The 22,334-nt window shown below is 36.9% G+C and overlaps 1 protein-coding gene across 14 annotated transcripts in view; it reads right to left on the bottom strand.

The window, feature by feature from the left end:
- Positions 1–22,334, bottom strand: part of Rbm39 (RNA binding motif protein 39) — a 243,187-nt gene that overhangs the window by 48,927 nt on the left and 171,926 nt on the right. For 12 of the 14 annotated variants that reach the window (XM_031926988.2, NM_001142492.1, XM_032601830.1 and 9 more), the window contains 1 exon segment: positions 17,162–17,428. The exons of the other annotated variants lie outside the window; for them this stretch is intronic. In XM_031926988.2, coding sequence (XP_031782848.1) covers positions 17,162–17,428 — 267 coding nt within the window. 14 annotated transcript variants of the gene reach the window in all.

Here is a 22,334-nt window from a genome sequence, read left to right as displayed (position 1 = left end):
AGATGTTGCGAAGCCGTTAATAAAGCGATTTGATTGGTTAAAAAACGAATATACTGTCTGAATGTAGTTGTGAATTTGAACTAATTTTAACCTCAAGAAAATTAAGCACGCGAAGCGCGCATTGGATTTATATATTTTGAATCAACTTTTCTGTGACAGCGTCACAGAAAAGTTGATTCAAGAAATTATATCGGCAGAAAAAAAAGACCTAAATTTTGTTCCGCTAATAAAAAAATAAAAAGTTCTTCTGCCCGTAAACTGTCGTCTCTAGATTATCCTGAGGTTGATTTCGAAGGTTATAGAATCTTTGATATGAGACTTTTGTTTACATTCTTAGAGAACAATTTGATGTGTAAGTGTGGTGGAAATATAAAATTGTATGAAATAAAATGTCATGGATTAGGTGGCAATTATTCTATTACGTGTGATAAGTGTTTACATGAGAAGAATTTTCACAACTGTAAAAATATTGGAAAAAAATCAAATATTTTTGAAATAAATAGACGCAGTGTCCTAGCTATGAGACTGGTTGGTGGTGGCCTTGAATGTCTGAGAACTTTTTGTGGAGTAATGGACTTTCCTCGTCCAATTCAAAATGCAACTTTTAATAAAATACATAATGTGATTTTTGAAGTAACATCAAGAGTTGCGGATATGTTTATGTCTGAAGCTGTAGACGAAGAACTTCGACTTACACGTACTAATTCACAAAATGAGATATGTGAACCTGAAAGTGTTAATCCAGAAGCTATTAGTCAACTGAGTATTGAAGATTTAGATGAAAATATGTTAGATGATGAATCAGATGTTACGAATACTCCAGATGAAATCGTAGATTGTAAACGAGAAATAGGTGTTCAAGGTGATGGTACGTGGCAGCGTCGAGGTCATAGATCCTACAATGGAGTTTTTACAATCTTGGGTCAAGAAAGTGGAAAGATTATTGATTTAGAAGTTCCTTCTTCTTACCGTTTACAATGCAACCAGTATGAAAAAGTTCATGGATCAGAAGGTACTAAAGAATGGGAAATTTGGTACAGCGTACACTTACCATCATGTACAAAAAACCATTGGGGTTCTTCTGGGTCAATGGAATCTTCAGCGATTGTGGATATTTTTAGTCGATCAATAGAAAAATATAATGTAAAATATGTGTCGTACTTCGGAGATGGAGATTCGTCAACATTTTGAAACATTATACATTCTAAACCTTATGGAACTCATGTGACAATAAGTAAGAAAGAGTGTTGTGGTCATGTTCAAAAATGCTTTGGAACGCAGCTCAGCAACTTGAAGAAAAACAAAAAACTTGGAGGAAAAGGAAAACTGACCGATAAAATTATAGATACACTACAAACTTACTATGGCAATGCTATTAGAGCACACCCGGATTCAATAGAAGACATGACTAGAGCACTTTGGGCAATTTTTTATCACAAAGCCTCAACTGATCATCCTCAGCACATGCACTATCCTCCTGGATCCGACTCTTGGTGTAAATACCAAAAAGCAGTAGCTGAAGATAAACAAGATGCGTATGTTCATCCACGAACACTACCAGAAGAAATTTTCAACGAGATCAAGGTTGTATTTGAAAAATTGTCGGAGCCAGAGCTTCTAAGAAAATGTTTGGGTGGAAAAACTCAGAATGCTAATGAGTCCTTTAATAATGTTTTGTGGAATATTGCTCCTAAAACGGACTTTGTTGGACTTGAGACTCTACAAATATCTGCCTTCTTAGCTTGTATAATATTTTCAAGTGGCTGGAAAGTATTACTGTATCTTATGACAGAGTTGGCAAAAATGCATTATTCGCTGCAGTAACAAAAGATAAATCCATGCCCCATTTGTATGTTTGTGACAGGTGGACAGTTTTTAAATCTTTTTGTTAGGAATTGACGAGTTTGTTCGTGATCTTTTTTGGTGTATAAGAAAAATTTTATATTGAATGATCGCCCATTAGCTCATGAATAAAGAGCTTTAACATCTAGAATTGCTTTATTTTTTGCAGCTTGTAAGCTCGCTCTTGTAGCTTCTCTCTTTACTATCGCTCCAACTCCATCGCAACTACCTTTTCCGTGTGCTGTTGCAAAACAGTGCCATTCAGCATCAACGCCAAAATCTCTCTTATGACTCATTAAACTACTCATTTGATAACGATTTTTAAAATGCTGTTTAGCACCATCAGTAGCATATATTACCTTTTTTACTGTGGGACAAACCTTGCGAATTTCAGGTATAAGCTTTTGCTGCATTATGTATACTGCAGTGGCATCATGAGTAGTACAGTCGGACATAGATACTGTACTAAAATGCTTTAGCTTGCCTTCAGATTTATAATAAACAACAGCAGGAAAAATCGTACTTTGATCATTATTAAAATGAAATGCCTGTGCAGCATCTTGGGCTGTAAAAGCATAGTTCTCAGCAAAATCCAATTGAGCAAGAACCTCTTCATCTGAAAGATTATTTTTCTTCCCACAAATAAACTTTGATTGTTCCTTAACGATGAAGTGATGAGGTATCAACTTTTCTAGGCTAGAACATAAAGTTTCAATAAATTCTTGCGATGTTAGGCATTGTTTTATCAAAGTGTATCTATCGGTTGATTGCCACGTGCTGAAGATGACTTGATCAATATTGTGCTCATCCATAATGTTCTAAACGTAATTAGAAAACTTTTGAATGTCCGGACAAAATTTGCATTCATTCAAATAACAACTTGGTTTGGGATCCTTACATAGAACGAAATTCAAACAATCTTTATAATTCTTCAGAATATTGTTTGAGATTTTTTCTATATTTACTGCGTTAATCATCGCCTTGAAATTTTGGTGTATCGTACATACACATACATTGTGTGTACCAGAGGATCCTGCAAAGACACAACATTTTGGTCTCAGTTCCGCAAATTTGGTAAGCCCAATCGGATGTTCAGGAAACTGTTCTTTTAATTCATTATGAAGGTTCTTAATATCAGTAAGTCATAATCTTTTCTGCACTTTTATTTTTTCACCATATAAATAAATACTGACGGTATCTTTTTTATTTGGCATAATTCTGCTGTTAAGATCATTTTCGTAAAAATCTTCAACTTTCTGAGTAGTTTCTGCAGGTAATGTTTTTCCACGTTTTGCAACAGGAGAAGCCAAAACTCCATCTGATTCTCTTAACTGGTTTGTTTTACGAGTCATTCTGTGAGACACGCCAAATTGGTTCATAATTTTACGTATTGCCCAGTGTTCGGGCAAAATAGTAAGAATACTGACACGTAATGGATCGTTCTCCGGCAGGGATTGGAATTTGTTTTTAAGTCCAGTTAAAATATCTGTAAGATCATCTTGCATAGGTGCATCCGTGTTTGAAACCGAAGGTGAGTCAGTCTCTGATTCAAAATCAACACTCATACTGACGTTTGGAGATGACAAATCATGTAGTTTGTAAAAGGATTTTCTACATGTATCACAAATCAGTGAAGATGTTGGATTATCAGGATAGAAATCTTGAAATTCTTTGGAGATCTTCCTAAGAGATTTGCTGTGTCCTGTATTAATATCAAATGGATTAACGCATCTATCGATACGATATTTTTCGCAGGAGAAGACATTGTTGTAGGATATGAGAAAGCACAACCAAAACAAAAAAAATGTTAGAAATAACAAAATTACGGCTAGTACAGTTGAACAAGGAGTTGCCGATAAAGTAAGACTTACTCAACAACTGCCTTAAAAAGGATGTTGAAGAAGAAGTTGCCAATGTATCTATTAATGTACCTATTAACTATCCTAAAAAGGACTGTTGGACAAAAAGTCGCCTATGAATAAAGCCGCTGATGAACTTGCTCACCAACTATCCTGAAAAAGACTGTTGGAGAAAAAGTCGCCGATGAAGAAAGCATTCCTTCAAGAAAATATTCCTTTCTATGGGTTGCTAAACGTGGGAAGGGGTTGGGGGTGTAGGTAAAAAAGAGGGATGAAATAAATCACATGAAAACAATAAATTCCTTTGCCACAAAACAGTTTTATTTGCTGAAGTCTTTGCACAAGTTGTCATTGGACACGAGCCGTGTACTTGCAGCATTAGGCTGTTGGAAGAGGGGCGAGGTACAGCGCTGGACTCGGCCTCCTTATGTGCCCTCCGCGACGCTACTTCACTTATGGGTAATGCGCAGCCGCCTAGCGGCGCGCCGCGGTACTAGCGCCGCGGTGATAAGCGCTGCAGCGTGCGTGGCGTGTTCGGCGCGTTGCGCGTTAGCAGGGGCTTTTCGAGAGAGGGCTTTTTAAAGTTTCGCCTTTTAAAGGTCGCGCGAGAGAGCCTTTTAAAGTTTCGCCTTTTAAAGGTCGCGCGAGAGAGCCTTTTAAAGTTTCGCCTTTTAAAGGTCGCGCTTTTTAAAGTTAAAAATTTCAATAAAATATAAAAAAAATACAAAAATTTGGGCTTTAAGAAGCTATAACTTTATACACTGTCAGTATTTTACAAAATCCCACATTCACTCCGTAGAGTGATGTCTAATGAACAGAACAAGCCTTTGGTACAATTAATTGATCCGTTTAGTCTGAATCCCGCAGTACTCAAAAAATAGCATGTTTTACACTGCAGCAGTTTTTAAGAGAATATATCTGTTGAGACATATATGAAAAATTATTTCTACAGTTGTTTACATTATAATATTAAATTATTAAATAATTACTTTACAATTTAGCATAAAAAATCATTCAGTTTTACAAAAAACAAGACATTATTGTAATAATTATTTTAAGGTGGTTAGGTCCCCTTAAGATTTGGGCTTCGTAGGTCATTTTTATACTGATAGATATGCTTCGCTTCAAACACATTTAGTTTCCAGACAAATGTGGAGTTTTGCAAAAAAATATTAATTGAAAAAGTTTTCTCGATATTTTGCATAAAAAATTTTGCAAATAAATATTAATTGAAAAAGTTGTCTCGATATTGACATAAAATTTGTTACTTTTTAAAGTGTTTAAGCAATTTTTGTTGATTATTTTCAGAAAACTTTTTTAACTAATTATATATAGTAGAAAGAAAATGAAGACAATAACACTGACAGTGTACGGACACGAAATAGTTTCTCAGCCGACTATTAAGTACCTGAAAATCACCATGGACGCCAGACTAATATTAAAGCAGCTTCTCGAGAGGGTCAGCAAAAGTCAATAAGGCAGCAAAATTCGGTGCTGCACTATCGCGACTAATGCCAAATGTAGGTGGAACAAGGCAGGGTCGAAGGTTACAAACCCTTGCTGAGGAGCAAAGACGATGGGACTCCAGTGGAAAGGGGCGACGGACGCACCGCCTTATACCGCGTATTTTTAGCTGAACCAATAGACGACACGAGGAAGTGAATTACTACTACTAATTACTACTACCTTACGCAGTTTTCGAGTCTACCTACACTGCTTCAAGATAGAGGACAATACAAATTGCCCAGTATGTTTGGAAGCAAACGAAGATGTGGAGCATATCTTCTGTGACTGTTCGCGATACGAAATGGAACGAGAAGAACTCGAGTGTTACCTTCAGACTAGGGTGACCCCTGAGTCAATGATGACAGCTGTGCTAGCGTCGAAGGATGGCTGGTACGCAGTAAACAATTACGGAAGGACCATTCTCAAGAATGTTAGAAATGACGAAGAGAATAGAAGGGAAGGACAAGGCAAAACAGCCGAATAGAACAGTTGCTAGACGAAGGCCACTAAGTAGTAGATACGAAACGCTCCTCGGACCGATGCAGAGGAACGTAAGTCACAGAGTTGAGCCCAGACTTCCTTACCCGATGCAGAGAAACGTAGTTGTCGAGGTTAAGTCTATCTAGAGGATGACCGGTCAATGCTGCTCGAAGTAGACAACCGGCGATGCTGCAGAAATCAGACGGCAGGACGATGCAGAATGAAGAAGACGAGTTTGATCCTGAACTCCTAATTACTTTGGTAAATGGGCGATGTATGGAAATGTCAAACTTCAAAGGAGAAGCCAAAAAGGCTAGTTAATGGGCCCCACGGAAGTATTGCTTAACGATAGTACCTGTGGGGATCCAGTGACGGAGAGCCAATTGTGCAGAGCTTGCTGCAAAACACACACACATATATATATACACACACTAGTGGAGCTTCGCCCCTCTGCTAGCTTTGCTCGCCAACCCCTCATTTTAGTTTCTATGGTAATTTTTGAAAAATATAAATCTAAATGATATGTGGTTCAAATTTTTTTTTCAAAACTAATTTTAATTTTTTCTTTTCTGACTCCTAATTTGTAGCTGCCGCCATAACATGCAATCCAAAATGGAAAGAATTAAAATTAATTTTAAAATGATTTCCAAAAAAATACAACTTCAAATGATATACCGCACATTACCCTTAGACTATTTCACATAAACTTACAATCAATAATGAAATATTTTTGGTAAAGTATTAGTTTTACAGTTGAGTTTCTAAAACGAGGTTGACCAAATGGACACATTTTAAGAACATTACATCCTGATAACAAAATAATTACATTTGAACACGTTGATATATATATATATATATATATATATATATATATATATATATATATATATATATATATATATGCGCTGAAATAATATCAAATAATGATAACCTTATTGAATAAAATTTTGACATTTTCTAAAAACACTTGATTTGAACTTCTAATACACTAAAAAGTATTTTCTAGAAGTTTTGAAGTAACTCAAAATTGTACTATTACAAAGCTTCCTCTAGGAGCAAGCAAAATGAAATAAAAAATAATACTATCGGTAGATTAAATGTAGTTTCTCCTAAACATCATGAACAGTTTTATTTTAACGATATAAATCATAATACATATAAAGACACTGCTATTACCATATGTTTAATTAAACATGATAATTAAATTGATAAAATTTTTGACGAAGCTAGTACTGTTATATTACCGAATCAGTTGCGACAATTTTTTGCGTGATTATTACTTTCTGAATATATACAATTCATATATCAGTATAACATGAATTCATAGGGTGGAACGACGCGCAACGACACCTTTATAAGAGGAAGCAAAAGTTTTGAGAAAAATCGGTTTTTACGTTTTAGCTCTTTACTTGAGAACTGCTTGACGAAATCGTTCAAAATTTTAGGGGTAGATAGCTTTTTTTATGGTAAATCGCCAAATAAAATTTTGAAGCATTTGACTACATTGTTTTAGAGATATAAAGAATCAAAAAATTTTCAAACAAAAATTGAAACCTTGATATCTTAAGAACCATAGGGGTTTGAAAGCTGCGCAATGAACTTAGCCAAAAGACATACAATATCTACTTTTTCCCAAAATCTCAAGTGAAATAGGCCGTTTTACGTCCATAATCGAGGCACAAAGAAAACCTTTTTTTAAGTTTTCGATTTATTATTGAAAATATAAATGGTCAAATCACTTGAAATTTTAATTGGATATAGTTTGACATATGACCTATCGACATGATTTTTTTCGTGAGGTTATGATGTTTAGTTTCAGAGATATTAATTTTTTTTAAAAATCACCTTTTTTATTTTATCTGCCGAACGAAGCCGTTGATCTCACGGACCAAACGAGGAAAAGTAGGTAATTTTATTCTCTTTCAAATGCCTTTTAGCTGAATTGTTTGTAACGATGGGATGATTGAAAAAAAACGCAATATAGTGTTTTTCAAAGATAAAAAAATTGTTGAGAAAATAAAAAATAACTGTTTTTCTCGAATTCAGAATCTAAAAATAGATATGCATATCAAATTTTATTGATATTGACGGATTAGTTTCAGAAATATTACGGTATACATACGCATACACATTACATTCTAACAACACAACAAATGTTATTTGCAGCAATTAATTATTATTTCGTGACATAGTAAGATTCTACGGGATACACATATATTTATTTTGAATAATTTTAATACAATATTATGATATTTTGATTTTAATAGTTGACGTCGCCCTTGTATAATAAGATTGTCGATTATTTTTTAACTTATAAATTATTCCAAGATCATTTAGAAATGTTTTTTTTCTGCTATAAGAAGAATTGGCGAATATAATAATAACCCCACGACTACTTAATTTCAAGCTGCATATAAAAAACTTTTAATAAACGGAGTGTATAACTTTTAATAAACGAACTTTTAATAAATAACAGAAAGTAACTCAGGAGTCTACGCTAACCGTAGAAATGAAATCCAGTGTACGAAAACCTATTTTTTATGATCCAGATTTTAGGCTTGTAACACCTCGTACAAGCTCCGCAAAAAATTATGATAATTAAATACTAAATTTTATGGAATAATATTTTAGATTGTACGAGAGCATCTTGCGCTCCCCCAATCTCTATATGAACACTCCGCGCCACAGCAAACAGCTGAGCTCACAGCAGCAGCGCAACACCATCAGCGCCACGAGCCAGCGAGCGGCAGCAAAAGGCAGCAGCAAGAAAGAGGGAGAGCGCGCAACACTTGGCGTATACCTATATAGAGCGAGCGGCGAGCGCAGCGGCGCGATTGTAATAAGAGAAGGAGTAGCGAGCGAGCGGCGCGCGACGCGCGCATTAAATTATAAGTGTATGAATGATTTTTGTATATAGGTGTCAATGTGTGTGTGCAGGTGTGAATGCCAGAGTTTTCTCGGCGGTGCAATGCCCACTCTCTCCGTAGCCTATATAAGGACCCGTACGAGCTATCCGAGCTCACTAGCTCCAGTACAACTAAAGCGCCTAGTCTCTTCTCAAGAGCAACTTACGCCTTGATAAGATATAGAACTTAGAAATATTTCGGTATCGAAAAAGACTTATAAATTTAGCTTGTCAAACCTGATAACACAATTTACGCGTATCAGGTAGAAAGACTTAGAACTATTTCGAATCATTTATATATTTAGAAAATCGTGATCCAAAGCCAATATTGCAAAATAATGCGTATTGACTTATAACTAGTTTGTAAAGTCAAAGCAAATATATGTATTTTTTCTGTTGTCGAGAATACTTGCAAGTTACGCAATATCCTATCTTAAGAGATTACTGATTGCATATATTTAATTTATTAAAAAGAAATAACATGCTATTATTATTGAGATAACTTTCCACTACCCGGTATCCCGGAACTCTCTCATAATACAAGAATACATCATTATTAGAATCCAATTTCTATATGTGATCTGATGTCAAAATTTAGACGCAAATCTGTAAATCATTGCTCTTCTTAAAAACTAAAATCTTGTACGCGCACAAGACCAAGAAGAGTCGTGACCGTTTCAGGCTTTATGTATCCGAATTGCCAGATGAGACCTCCAATAAAACATTAATTTTTAATAATTGCAATGTAACATATAGTAAATAGAACATATAGTTCTCTTTAATTTCATGAGTGCGAAGTGCAAAACAAGGCTGTTCAAACAGGTTAGTGAAATTAAAAGTTTTTTATATTCTATTTTTGGTTATGGTGAATATGTCAATTAGCATTTTTACAGTTTTAATAATCTCTCTATCAGTTTTAATAAGTCTCTCATCATTCACAATTATTTGTTATTCAGAAGAAACCGAAAAAATTCAACAGTATATTTACATAAAAAGATAAAAAGATTTAATTGAATATTCAAAAAAAATCTCTTTATCACATTAATGTCAGGTGAAACTAACCTACAATTCCAAAGCATATTTTGCTAAATATGCTCAAGCGACATTATTTTCTGGTATATTTAGATGGTATATACAGGGGATTACTTCTTCTTCTTTCTATTTTTATATGGAACAATACTCTATGGAGTGTTTTTTTCATTAGTTATCAATAATTACGTGCTCGTGACTTAGGTAAATTCACGCTTACACGGTGAAATAATGAGCTCACTGATAAGCGTGGCTTTAGTCCGGGTTTAGATCATGCAGTGCTATATAATAACTTTAGTATGTGATGTCTTATCACGATTTCCCAATTTATGTCCAAAAGCTTTGTGATAATGTCTTCCTCTGTGATTAATATGTCAGTAGAAAATTCTAATAATTTATTTTCTTCTTGGTATAACTTTAAATATTTAATATAACCTACATTTAATAGCTATTGTATAAAATTATTATCTTTATCAAATACAGTAAGATTTTGATTTAGTGTCATGCGTTTAAAATTTGGCCACAAATAACTGTACGTTATAAAAATTTTAATAGTTTACTAGCTAAAAACTCACTCGCTAACGCTCTCTCGTTATATTTAATCATTGATTCAACTTTTAAATATCCACAAATTTATAATAATAGAAATATGAAACAAAATCAATAATAAAATAATACACCATTAATAAAATATAACTTTTTTTTTTAAATTATAAGTAATTGCATCATAACATTAAAACATAATACTTATTATTTGAATTCAAATTAAATTCAAAGAATGTATTCTCTGGTAGAAATTAACCTAAAAACTGGCAAGTTCTTGGGTTAAAATCCTAAGAACTTGCTAGTTTCTAGATTAATTTCTACCAGGGTTGTTATAAAGTAATATTATGTAGTTATTGAAAAAATGAATTTATATTGATGCGAAGTGATGTATTACGGGGTGTAAATTCGATCAACGAATGACGCGTTAAACGACTGGATCGCGTTCCCTCGATGCGGCGGAGGACTCCTCTACGCCCGCGAAACACCTCCGTTGCATGCAGCTGTCTCAGCTGCTTCTGTTTTGCTGGGCCTACGCGCCGCCTGGTGCGTGCTCGGCTGCTCAACTGCGTTAGATAAGTACTAATAAATAACGACCGCGGAGGCGGACTCGGCAGTAAACGAGCGAGGTTTAGAAATGACGAAAAATCACGTAAAATAATAACTTTGCGACTCGCCGCGACGCCAGAATAATCGCGCTCGTACGCGTATATAGTCGTGAAGGTCGCGCGCGCCGGATCACCCTCGCACGGGTGATACACACTCGCACATACAATCTCTCCCATGCACTGCGCGTCACACAAACCTTCTCTCTCTCTCGACGCTCCTGATCCCGGACAGGCTGCGAGACTTGACCACTGCGCTGGACCGAAGGCAGGGGGATCTCCGTATTCCGCGTCGCACTCACACACTTCAAATTGCTGGACACAGCACAATCCGAATCGCCAAAGTTTACGAATTGTACGAGCGAAGTCGCGTGTTGATCTTTTGAAGGCCGAGAGCTATCTGAGCGCGCACCTGAAGGATTAGCCCGCGCGCTCGCTCTCTCTGTCTCTCTCGCGCCTATTGCCGAATTCGCACGTGTTTATTATCGCGCGCGCGACTCTACGCTGTTTCGGTGCGGCGCAGCGGTACTCATACCGCTATGAGTTTGCTGTGGTGGTCAACTCGTTACACCAATTACTTTTTTAATTTCATTAAATATTTATTTCTATTTCAAAAAGAAAATTTATTTGTACGAGATAGAATAATAATACAAATGAAAAACATGTGTTTGTATCGATAAACATGAAATTTACTAGGTTATAAGAGTCAAATTTGCATATAAAACCACTTATTAGCCATTATATCATGTTTGTTTTCTACATAACTTCTAGTAGGTCAGGCCCATTCTGAAACTTTACAGCTACATTTTAACTATAAAAAGGTATCTTTTTACTGTATTGAGGTTGTCGGAGTCCGGATCAAACATTCAGATTTTTAAATTTTAACTTTGACCAGCCAGTAATCAAAGCCAAATGAAGGAATCACGCTAAAATTTTTTTTTGAAAGTCAGGTACAACATATAGAATATATATATATATATATATATATATATATATATACACAATTAAGGCAAAAGTTAAAATTTGTATATCTTCGATTTCACAGAGAACCACCCATATATATATATATATATATATATATATATCATACATTAACAGGCATATTATACTGTATATTAAAACAATATTTTATTTATTAGACTTATAAATTTAGTTGAAGGAAGCTACGTGCCAATGAATTGGCAGCGGTTTTTTAGGTTGTTAAACAATAACCAATTTTCTTCGTGTATTTTACACGATGAAAACTAGGTAAAATTGGCCCGTAATTTAGGTTACACATTTTTTACTGATACATAACTATTCGACACTTATTATTACAGAGAATAGCGAAAATGGGTCTTTGATACGGTGCACTATAAGTATAAAACAAATGTACCAAAGAAAATTTCTAATTACAGCAGACAATGTCCGGGTATCAAAATCACCTTCCGGATGGAGAGCCATGGTGTATAATACAACGATGGCGAGACATGGTCTATGTAAGTATGATACGACGCACTAAGTATACAACAAATGTACCGCAAACAAAATTTTCACTTCCTATAGATGATGTCTAGGTGTCAGGATTATCCTGAGGTTAAACCATTATAGTTATGGTAAATGATATATAATGCTACCTTTGAATTACATTAAGTTTAACCACCAAGAAACCTCGTTTATAATCAAATTCCAGGAAGACCGAAATTCCAAGAAGTCCAGAAAAATTCCCTGAAAAATCCGGAAAGTGCGATATTTCATCTTTACATTAAAATATTGCAATATTAGTGCACTAATGAAAAAAAAGGTAGAAATATTCTTAGATGTTCTGACTCATGTGACAGTTAAAAACATTTCAATTAAAATTGGAGGAATTTAAATAAATTGATCTTGAAATGACGTTTTGTATAGAAATTGAAGCTAATTAATATAATGTAGAAGATGTAGGTGTAGATGTAGATGTACGACTAGCATGACAAACAACTGGCAATAATGTAGACTTTGTAAAATTTTACCGAAGATATTTTTTTGATTTGTATATCAGTGAGTATATTTTTGTTATTGTTAAATTCTCCAATATTGTAGTCTTCTTCTATATATGTGATTTTATGAGGTGAATTAAAATTATTTAAGGAACATCCGTTACTTTGTAAATTTTCATTAATTATATTTATAGTTATGTTTTTACCAATATCTTTTTCGTATTTAGGATGTAACGGCTCTCGGATTCATTACAAATGCTAATTTCGATCCGCGAGCTGTGTACAATCATGGCAGGAGGCCATATACTTCGATGTTAGGTTTACGATTGTCGGGCGTGCAAAAGGCACAACTCAGCCGACTTAGATATGCTCGTACGAATCGCCCGCGAAGGTGGCCAAATTCGGGTAATTTAATAACGAAAATCCAAGTAAAAGAGAGATTTACAGTTTATTTACTGTTTCAGTCACAAAGCTCGCCTCGATAACGAGAGCTACCGAGTAAGGGGTCGAACGACTCAGTTCCTGCGTCAAGTCACAGTATACAAGAGAGCAGTAATCGATGATATGAGCTCTTGCGCTAAGTGCTTGCGTAATCTAAGGTTGGTACTCTTTCTGAAAAAGTAAAGCCTGTACATTAGCGAGTGAGCACGCTTACACAATTGTGTGACGTGCTCCTTTCACGTGAGTTTAGAATCAATCACCAATCCCAGATTATGCACAGAAGATTCAAAATTGACCTAGGCACACCCAATATTAATGAAAGTGTTAGCTGTTGATGAAGGTAGTGCATTTGTGTAGTAGGGGGAGCCCAGGACAATTGCTTTAGTTTTGCTAACGTTGAGTTTTAGCCTGTTTTGTGCAGCCCAGCCCATTATCCTCTCAGCGTTAGCACTCATTTTGTTTAATAAAGAATCGAGCTCCTTAAGGTGGCATTGGCTGTAGATTTGCAAGTCATCCGCATAGATAAGATGGAAAACATCGAAATCCAGGCAGAAACCGATGTCGTTGATGTACAATGCGAACAGCAAGGGGCCCAAAACGGAACCTCGCGGGACGCTGATGTTAAGACGCCGAGAAGAGGGACGTTCGCTATTATCACCAACGACGGCCTGCTATCTCCCAGTGAGGAAGGAAGCAAACCAACGGATGACCTGCTTTGAGAAGCTGAAGGTAGATAGCTTTCCCAAGAGCCGGACGTGACATAAAGTGTCAAACGCTTTGCTAAAGTCAAAGAGAAGGAGAAGTGTTACTTTCTTTTTGTTTATTCCAAGCGTGACATCATCAGTCAGCTTTATTAAGCCGGACCGTGTGCTGTGACCGGTACGAAAACCTGTCTGTAGGTCATCAAGGAAGAGCCTAGTTTCCAGGTAATGAGAAAGCTGCCTATGTACCAGCCACTCCAGCGCCTTGGATAGAAAACATAAGAGTGAGATCGGACGATAGTCAGTAGTGGATTTTGGAGAACTGACTTTGTTGAGTGCACGCACCAGTGACCTTTTCCAGTCCGAGGGGAATCATGACTCGCTCAAGGACAGGTTAAAGATACGACATAATATGGGCGCGAGTACTGGCATGGCCTTGGAGACAACAACCTGTGGGATGCCATCAGTTCCCCTGGCCTGAGAGGTGAAATGCTGAACTGCGGCCAACACGTCCGATTCCGTAATCTCACTGAAGCTGAAGTGGACAGGATATTCCAGACTATCAAGTGATTGCAGTTGTTCGTCGACAGAAGGGGCGAGTGGATCATTGGATATCCCGCTGAAGTATCTGTTAAGATCATCTGTTGAGAAGAGAGATGGAGTGGTTTCCTTGGAGGTGGTGATTCCAAGTTTCTCGAGTTCTCTCCAGATTTCCCCTACGTCTGTTATGTTTGATAGTCGTGAGTGATAGTAGTTCAGTTTGGCTTCCTCGACCTGCTTATGTGCGTTATTTACTGCTTGTGTGGATCCTGGCGTTACAGTCCGTAATGGGGCGAGCTGATTGATGGCGTTTGTTAGGTTGGTGTTGAGAGTGTTGATGCATGCGTCAAGGGATGATGTGTCGATTGTAGACCAGTCACATGTGTTGAGGTAGTTGTTTAGTTTTTCAGCACTGATGCCTTTGTAATTTCTATAGGAGTATGTTCTAGGTGCTTGTCGTGGAATTTGCACGTCGAGTGTAGCCGTAATGAGGTCATGTCCGTTTATGAATGGTGAGTCAGTCTTCCAGTATGAAATTAGGCAATCCTGTTCGTCGACCAGGCAGAGGTCGAGCCATGTGTCAGAGTTTTGCTTGTGGTGTGTAGCACCATAGGGCACCGATTTGAGGGAGTTCTCTTCTATGAGGGCCTTGATGAACTTGGCATCTTCTGAGGAGGAGAGTTGATCTGCATTAAAATCTCCCATTATAACTTTCGTGGAGTAGTTGTGCATGTGACTATTGAGCTGTTCAATGAAATTGTTTCCGTGTAAGAAGGGCGCGTGTGGTGGCCGATACACAACCGCCACGAAAATAGGTGGGACTCCCTTCGCAGTGATCTCACAGAAGCGATACTCCGGGTAGCCTGGCTTTCCCGTCCAGATCCGGTCGGATTAAGATATTATTGTAGCAGTCAGCGTGTTGTGGATGTAGAGGGCCACTCCTCCACCGATTCTGTTTCTGTCTCGTCTGTGTAGCGTATAGTTAGCCAGTGTGGGAATCGAGGTTATTTTATCACTGAGCCAGGTTTCTGTTACAGCTATTACGTGAAAAGTGGGACGAGTAGACAAAAAGAATCTTATCATTTCAAGGTGCCCCGTGAGAGAGTTCGCATTGAAATGACAGACCCGTAGTCCTTCTGACAGAGTTACCTTGGAGTGTGAAGATTTCGCGATCGATGAAGTTGATGATGGTGGTTTGGGTGGAATGAGGTGTATGTATTTTAGTTGTTGTTGTTGTTGTTGCTGTTGTTTGGTGGTGCCCGGGATAAAAAATTATCTAGGTGTTCCTCGGTTTCGATGACGACGGCGCGGTTGTCGTTGAGGCGGATGTAGAGCTTGCCATTCCTCACGTAGGTACGACATCCTTCCCTCCTCTTGACCTCCATCCGCGCTCTGACCCTCAGCTTGTGCACCTCTGGGGGAAGGAGCGGTTTAATGTTGATTAGCCACTGGTGGTCTGGAGCTGGGGCTCGCGCTTCCTCCAGTAGGTGTGCATCCAGCTCCGCTGTGTGGAGCTTGCGCTTTCTGGCCTTCGCAGCTATTATTGAGCAGGCGAGGGCATGTGACGCCAGAGTGACAGCAAGAGGTGGCATTCTGGCTGAGTTGTCAGCGGCTGTGTCCAGTCTTCCCATAACCCTCGCTCTTACTACGTCCCGTTGGAGCACTGTGGGGTCCAGCGCAGTGAGCACCGCATAAGCCAGCAGCCGCAATGAGGATTCCTCAGTGTATCGGAGTCCCGTAATCACAACGACATTGTCGTTGTTGGTGTGCTCCTGCTGCCTTTTGATGACGGATATTTCCCTGCGGAGGTGGGCCAGTTCGTCGAGAGAGAGAGAGAGAGAGAGAGAGAGAGAGAGAGAGAGAGAGAGAGAGAGAGAGAGAGCTAATGCTGTTATGGCAAACCCCTTCGGCTAAAAAAACTAAATCCTTAATTGGGATTTTTATATACTTTATGGAAATTCAGAAACATTAAAAAAAGCATTAACATATTTTGTTGAAGGTAGAGGAGCATGGTCAAGAATTTTCAATGTATAAGGGTCTAGCCCAGAAGTTCGAGAAAGACTGTTGCCATTAGTTGTAGGAGATAGAGGTCTGTGCTAGAGGTTACTACTCCCGCTTAAATCGTGATCGGACTGTTCTAGGAGCAGTCTTTCCCAGCACTTCATGGAGACTGAGGCATGAACTGCTAACACTCAGACAATAAGCCTCACGACGACTTATTGACAGTAATAAGCAAGACATAAGGTAGCATTCGATCGGCAAGCAAGCGATACTCTTAGGCTGTTGCCATGCCATAGGTACGCTAGTGGGCATTCGTGACAATTAAAACTCAAAATTTAATCGAAGGAAGCCGCTCGCTAATGAATTGGCAGCCGTTTTTTAAATGATACCTGAATATATTAAAGTTTAATTCCTTTATTAAATAATTTTAAACATTTATAAACAATTAGGAATTAATTTTTTTTGATAATTTTAAGGTTTTGGCCCTTTAATCTCAATTTAGTATATTCTCTCAAGTATACTAACTTATGTTTTTGATATTTTCCTAAAAAAGTCTTAATGATTCATTTAAATAATCTAAGTACTTGTTTTATTATTAGGTAATGACAAAAATATTGTTGGATTAATAAGTCGATACTTTGACGTAGTAGCCTTTTATAAGGTTTTAGAAAATATTATAACGAAAATAGAGGGATTATCACATAAAACAAATTTTTCAATTTTAATACTTTAATATACAGTAGAAAATTACCGTTAAGAATCCATATCCTTTACTTCGTCCAGTTTCAGGATCCATTATCAGTTGAATATTTTCAATTTTACCAAATGGTTCAAATATGCCTTTAAGCATCTCTTCAGTGATGTTGAAATGCAATGATCCTACGTAGAGCCTCATTGGACCAGTTTGACCTTTTGGCATTAAATTTGGCATTGAATTTCCCATTCTATTCTTTTCTGCTTGCGTATGTTGTACTACAATAGGAACTCCAAGTAATTTTTGTCCTGATAGACCAAGAGCCTAGAACAAAATTAACATTTTTTATAGCTTTTTATATTGCTTCCTTTCTAAGGAAGCTTTGGAATGGTGATTTTTGAAGTTTGTGTAAAAACATGTTAGAAGTGTGTTTTGATGCATTTTAAGTCAAAAAGGAGGTTTTTGGAAAATATCCGCGCGCGCGCGTGTGTGTAAAGTGAATCTTAAGCCACTAAGTCTCATTTTCTTTGATTTTACTGTAACATGATGGAAAGAAGTCTGTTTTTACATTTTGTTAACTTGTTTTTTCTTTATAGGGATATTATAGTTTTAAGTTCAGTTTTTTCTAAAAAAGTTATTGAAAAATAAATAAAAGTGAATTACTTGATACGTACTCAAAAGAAAATAAAATTACCTAACTTTTCACCGCGGAGAATTTATATTATCGTTCGTCATTCTTTTATTATACACCATAATGTGCAATTTTATAAAACTGTTGTAACTCAAAAAAAAATCAAACTTTTTTTAAAAAACCCAAGATTATTAAAGATTATTAGAGCTATACACCACTCTAATTTTGAATTATTTCATGTGGCAGATTCAAAGAAAAACATCAAAAACAAAAAAAGTCGTTTTTCTATGAAACGCGATAACTTAGGATTAAAAAGGCAATGATCAAGTTCAAATTTTGGATTTAGTTAGTATTATACAGCACCTTGATCCCTTTCTTAGGGCTGTTTACAAAACTAGTTAGTTTCAAAAATACCAAGGTTAAAAATGTTGCTTCCTCCTAAAGGAAACTTTGTAATAGTGAAATTTTCAGTTTCGCTAAAACTACGTAGAAACGCATTTGTAGGTGTTTAGAGTTCGAATCATGCGTTTTCAGAAAATGTTTGTGCAGATGAGTGTGTTTGTATGTTTTTTTTATGTGGCTTAGGCAGAGCAAGCTCTGCACAAGTAGCCCTCCGACACCGGATCCTCGCAGGTACTATCGTTGAACAGTACTTCCGTGGGGCCCGTAAACTAGTCTTTTTGGCTTCTCCTTTAAAGTTAGAAATTTCCATACATCCCCCATCCACCAAGGTGATTAGAGGTTCAGGATCAAACTCCTCTTCTTCATTCTGCATCGTCCAGCCGTCAGCTTCCTGCAGCATCGTTCGGTCGTCTACTTCGAGCTGCATCGACCGGCCATCCTCTGGACAGACTCAACCCCGACACCAGCGTTCCTCTGCATCGGGTGAGGAAGTCTAAGCTCAACTCAGTTACCTACATTTCTCAGTATCGGTCTGAGGAGCACTTAGAGGTACTCAAGCCTAGCTCCTACGTTCCATTGCATCGGGCAGGGGAGTGAGAGCTCAACTCTATGACCTACGTTCCTCTGCATCAGTCCGAGGAGCGTTTCGTATCTACTACCTAGTGGCCTTCGTCTAGCAACAGTTTTACTCAGCTGTTTCGCCTTGTCCTTCCCTTCTATTCTCTTCGTCATTTCTAACATTCTTGAGAATGGTCCTTCCGTAATTGTTTACTGCGCACCAGCCATCCTTCGACGCTAGCACAGCTGTCATCATTGACTCAGGGGTCACCCTAGTCTGAAGGTAACACTCGAGTTCTTCTCGTTCCATTTCGTATCGCGAACAGTCACAGAAGATATGCTCGACATCTTCGTTTGCTTCCAAACATACTGGGCAATTTGTATTGTCCTCTATCGTGAAGCAGTGTAGGTAGACTCGAAAACTGCGTAAGGTAGTAGTAATTCACGTCCTCGTGTCGTCTATTGGTTCAGCTAACAATACGCGGTATAAGGCGGTGCGTTCATCGCCCCTTTCCACTGGAGTCCCATCGTCTTTGCTCCTCAGCAAGGGTTTGTTTTTTCGCGGATTTCTAAACTTTCTTGTGAGTATTGTCATCACGACCAACTTTCTTCGTATATATTCTGTCGTTTTGTTGCTAGAAGGTTAATAGGCGGCATACTTGAGATAACGCGCACTGCATCTTCTGATACTGATCCTTTTCCTATAAACTGTTGACAGCTTTTGTGCATAGGACTTCACCAACATAGCGTCTGCCTATATTAGGGCACCGTATAACATAATTGATGTAGTTACACTGGCTAGGAGTAACCTTCGACCCTGCATCGGTCCACCCACATTTGGCATTAGTCGCGATAGTGCAGCACCGACTTTTACTGCACCTTATTGCTCACCCTCTCGAGATGCTACTTAAACGTAAGTCTGGCGTCCATGGTGATTCCAAAGTACTTAATAGTCGGCTGAGAGTCTATTTCGTGTCCGTCCACTGTCTCTATTTTTTTCCTACTAGATATAGGGATAGCCTCCGTTTTATGGCTAGCAAGCTCAAGTCCAGTCTGCTTTAGCCAATCGTAGATTACACCTACTGCATCTTTAGCGATTTCCGTCACCTCTTCTTAAAAATTTTAAACTATTTTTAAGACTCGTTTATGAGCTAAAAACTGAAAACTAAAAAATATGCATTTTTTATGTCGTACGATTATGAGAGTAAGAAGGCTTTATTTAAGTTGAAATTTTATTAAAATATCGATGTTTTGATCACCTCGGCTAGGTTCTTTTTGCAGCTTATGAAATCAATGAGTTTAAACGGTATTAGAATTAAAATTCTTTATCTCTCACTCTGTATACCCTGTATAACTGAAAATCACTATTTTTGTTAAACCCTTTAACTCGCTAACTAAAGTTCAGACTATTTTGAGATAATTCATGATCTTATGAAGTTATGAGGACCCTATGGTATTTAAAATAATGAGGTTTAAATTTTTTCATGAAAGTTATATGATTTGATATTGTGACGGCTGCTCCTTCAGGAAAATAATTAGGATTGAAAGTCTTTTAAAAATTATTTATATATAGTATATTTGAACGCTATTGTATAAAATGTTGGCAGCTATAAGTTTGGTCTCCACCCTGGCAGACCATAATCAACCCAACAGTTGATTATGGTTGGCCAACGAACCTGCCGTTGGTAAGCATTTTTACCAGAACATAAATATACGCTAATGAATGTAGTGAAATTAATTTTATATATATTAAGCATCAAGCATTAAAGTTCAGCAGGTGAGATAAGATCAGCTGACTAGTGGTTATTGAAAAAAAGGTTACAATTTTCAAAATTATTATTTTAATGCACACTTGACACCTCACCCGAGTCTGACATAGCTTTAATTCCCGTGTTTGCACACCGTGTTTTTCCAACAAGGGTAGGAAAGGGACTTTTTTTATGCGTGAAAGTTGGGTAGGAGATCGTGCATTTCAGGTCGTGCACAAAAAATTTGAGGAATTTGAGAAATTTTAAAAAATTAAAAAATTTGAGGAATTTGAGAAATTTTAAAAAATTAAAAAATTTGAGAAAATTTGAGAGATTTGAAAAACGGGTATTAACAGAGGGGAGAAAAAAATTCTCCCCGCTAGTCAAGCGGGAAGAAAATAATTTTCTCCCCACTTAAACCGCAACTTTTTCTAACACGCTGAATAGACAATTTTCTACGCTACTTTTAGGCATGAAAAAAGGCTCATTTTATGGGCGTGTTGGGAAAAATAAAATTTTCTGTTTTGCACGTGCGTTTATTTCATGGAAATATTTCGTTTAACAACTATCCAGTCCGATTAGACTTTTAAAGGCCTGTTTTGGAAAACTAAATTAATGAAGGTAAAAGATTATTGGAAGTTGTTTGGAAGGATATCAGAATATTGGGACAATAGTTTAAGCGCGATTTTAGGCTGCGAAACATTGTTTAAATAATCAAAGAAAGTGCGAAACACCGCTTTTTGCGAATAACTTTGGAACCATTGATACTATTGAAAAAAAGTTGAATACTTTTTAAGTATTAGAAATACCTACAAAATGAGACAAACTAAATACAAATCAGTTCATTTGTTTACTCAAAAAACGAAAAAAAAAACGCCAATTTTAGCTTTTTTTAAATTTTCTACAATTAACTTAGTTTTGCTTCAAAAAAATCGTAGTATTACTTTTTTTGAAGGTCTTTGTACATTTTATAAGTAGTATACATTTTGGCTGAAGATATTTATAACTTTTTGTTCAATCCTATTTGTTATGTAAAAAAGGCTCTTGCTAGAATCAAAGTAACTTTTTCTTGAGACGTTGGAGAGACTTCTCCATAAGTCTATTTTACTCGTAAAGAGTTATAATACAACGTACAATAAAGGAAATGTTGATTACTAAGTACAACATAAATATTATTTACGATGATTTAATGATCAACGTAGAGAGTTGTAAACAAATTAGCGAATAAATAATTTCTTAATCTAAAATCTAACACCGTGATTGTTATTCTTTTTCGATTCTACTGGGTCTTTTTCATGCACATGTTGAGAAATAGTATATTGTGCAACTAGGAGGGAGGGGGGAGGACTATTTCTAACGAGGATGATATTTCAGCACAATTCGAAGTCGAGGGCGCCGAAGGCAAGAACGCTGTAGCGGATGGAACTGGCTCTCACGCTCGAAATGAAAAGCTTTTTATTCACTTTAGATGCATGAAAACGGGTTTTTTCGTGTTAAGAAAAATAATTTCATCCACCAAACAGAAAAGTACAAAAACTGTATAGAATTATGTATATAGCAAAAACAATTTTGATATTAAAGCAATACATAATGTTGAAGGAAGCTATGTGCCAAAGAATTGTCATCGTTTTTTTTCTTTTGTATACTAATAAGAAATATTATAGTTATATCAAAATTTGTTGCCTGAGATAACATAATACTTCATACTAACATGCACACATGAATCATATTTGTATTTTTCATTATACCCTGCAAGACTCATCCTTAACTGCATAAGCCACACTCGAAGAGACCGTGAAGAACTTCGAGAACTAAGTCAACCGGTAGATAATTCGGTGGACCTCGGTAATTTGGCCGCTTGAGCGTCAAGGCACCAGGAAAGATTGGACTT

Source organism: Nasonia vitripennis (genome assembly GCF_009193385.2).
Source record: "Nasonia vitripennis strain AsymCx chromosome 3 unlocalized genomic scaffold, Nvit_psr_1.1 chr3_random0008, whole genome shotgun sequence".
NCBI lineage: Eukaryota > Metazoa > Arthropoda > Insecta > Hymenoptera > Pteromalidae > Nasonia > Nasonia vitripennis.
This window is presented reverse-complemented; position numbering and strand designations above follow the sequence as displayed.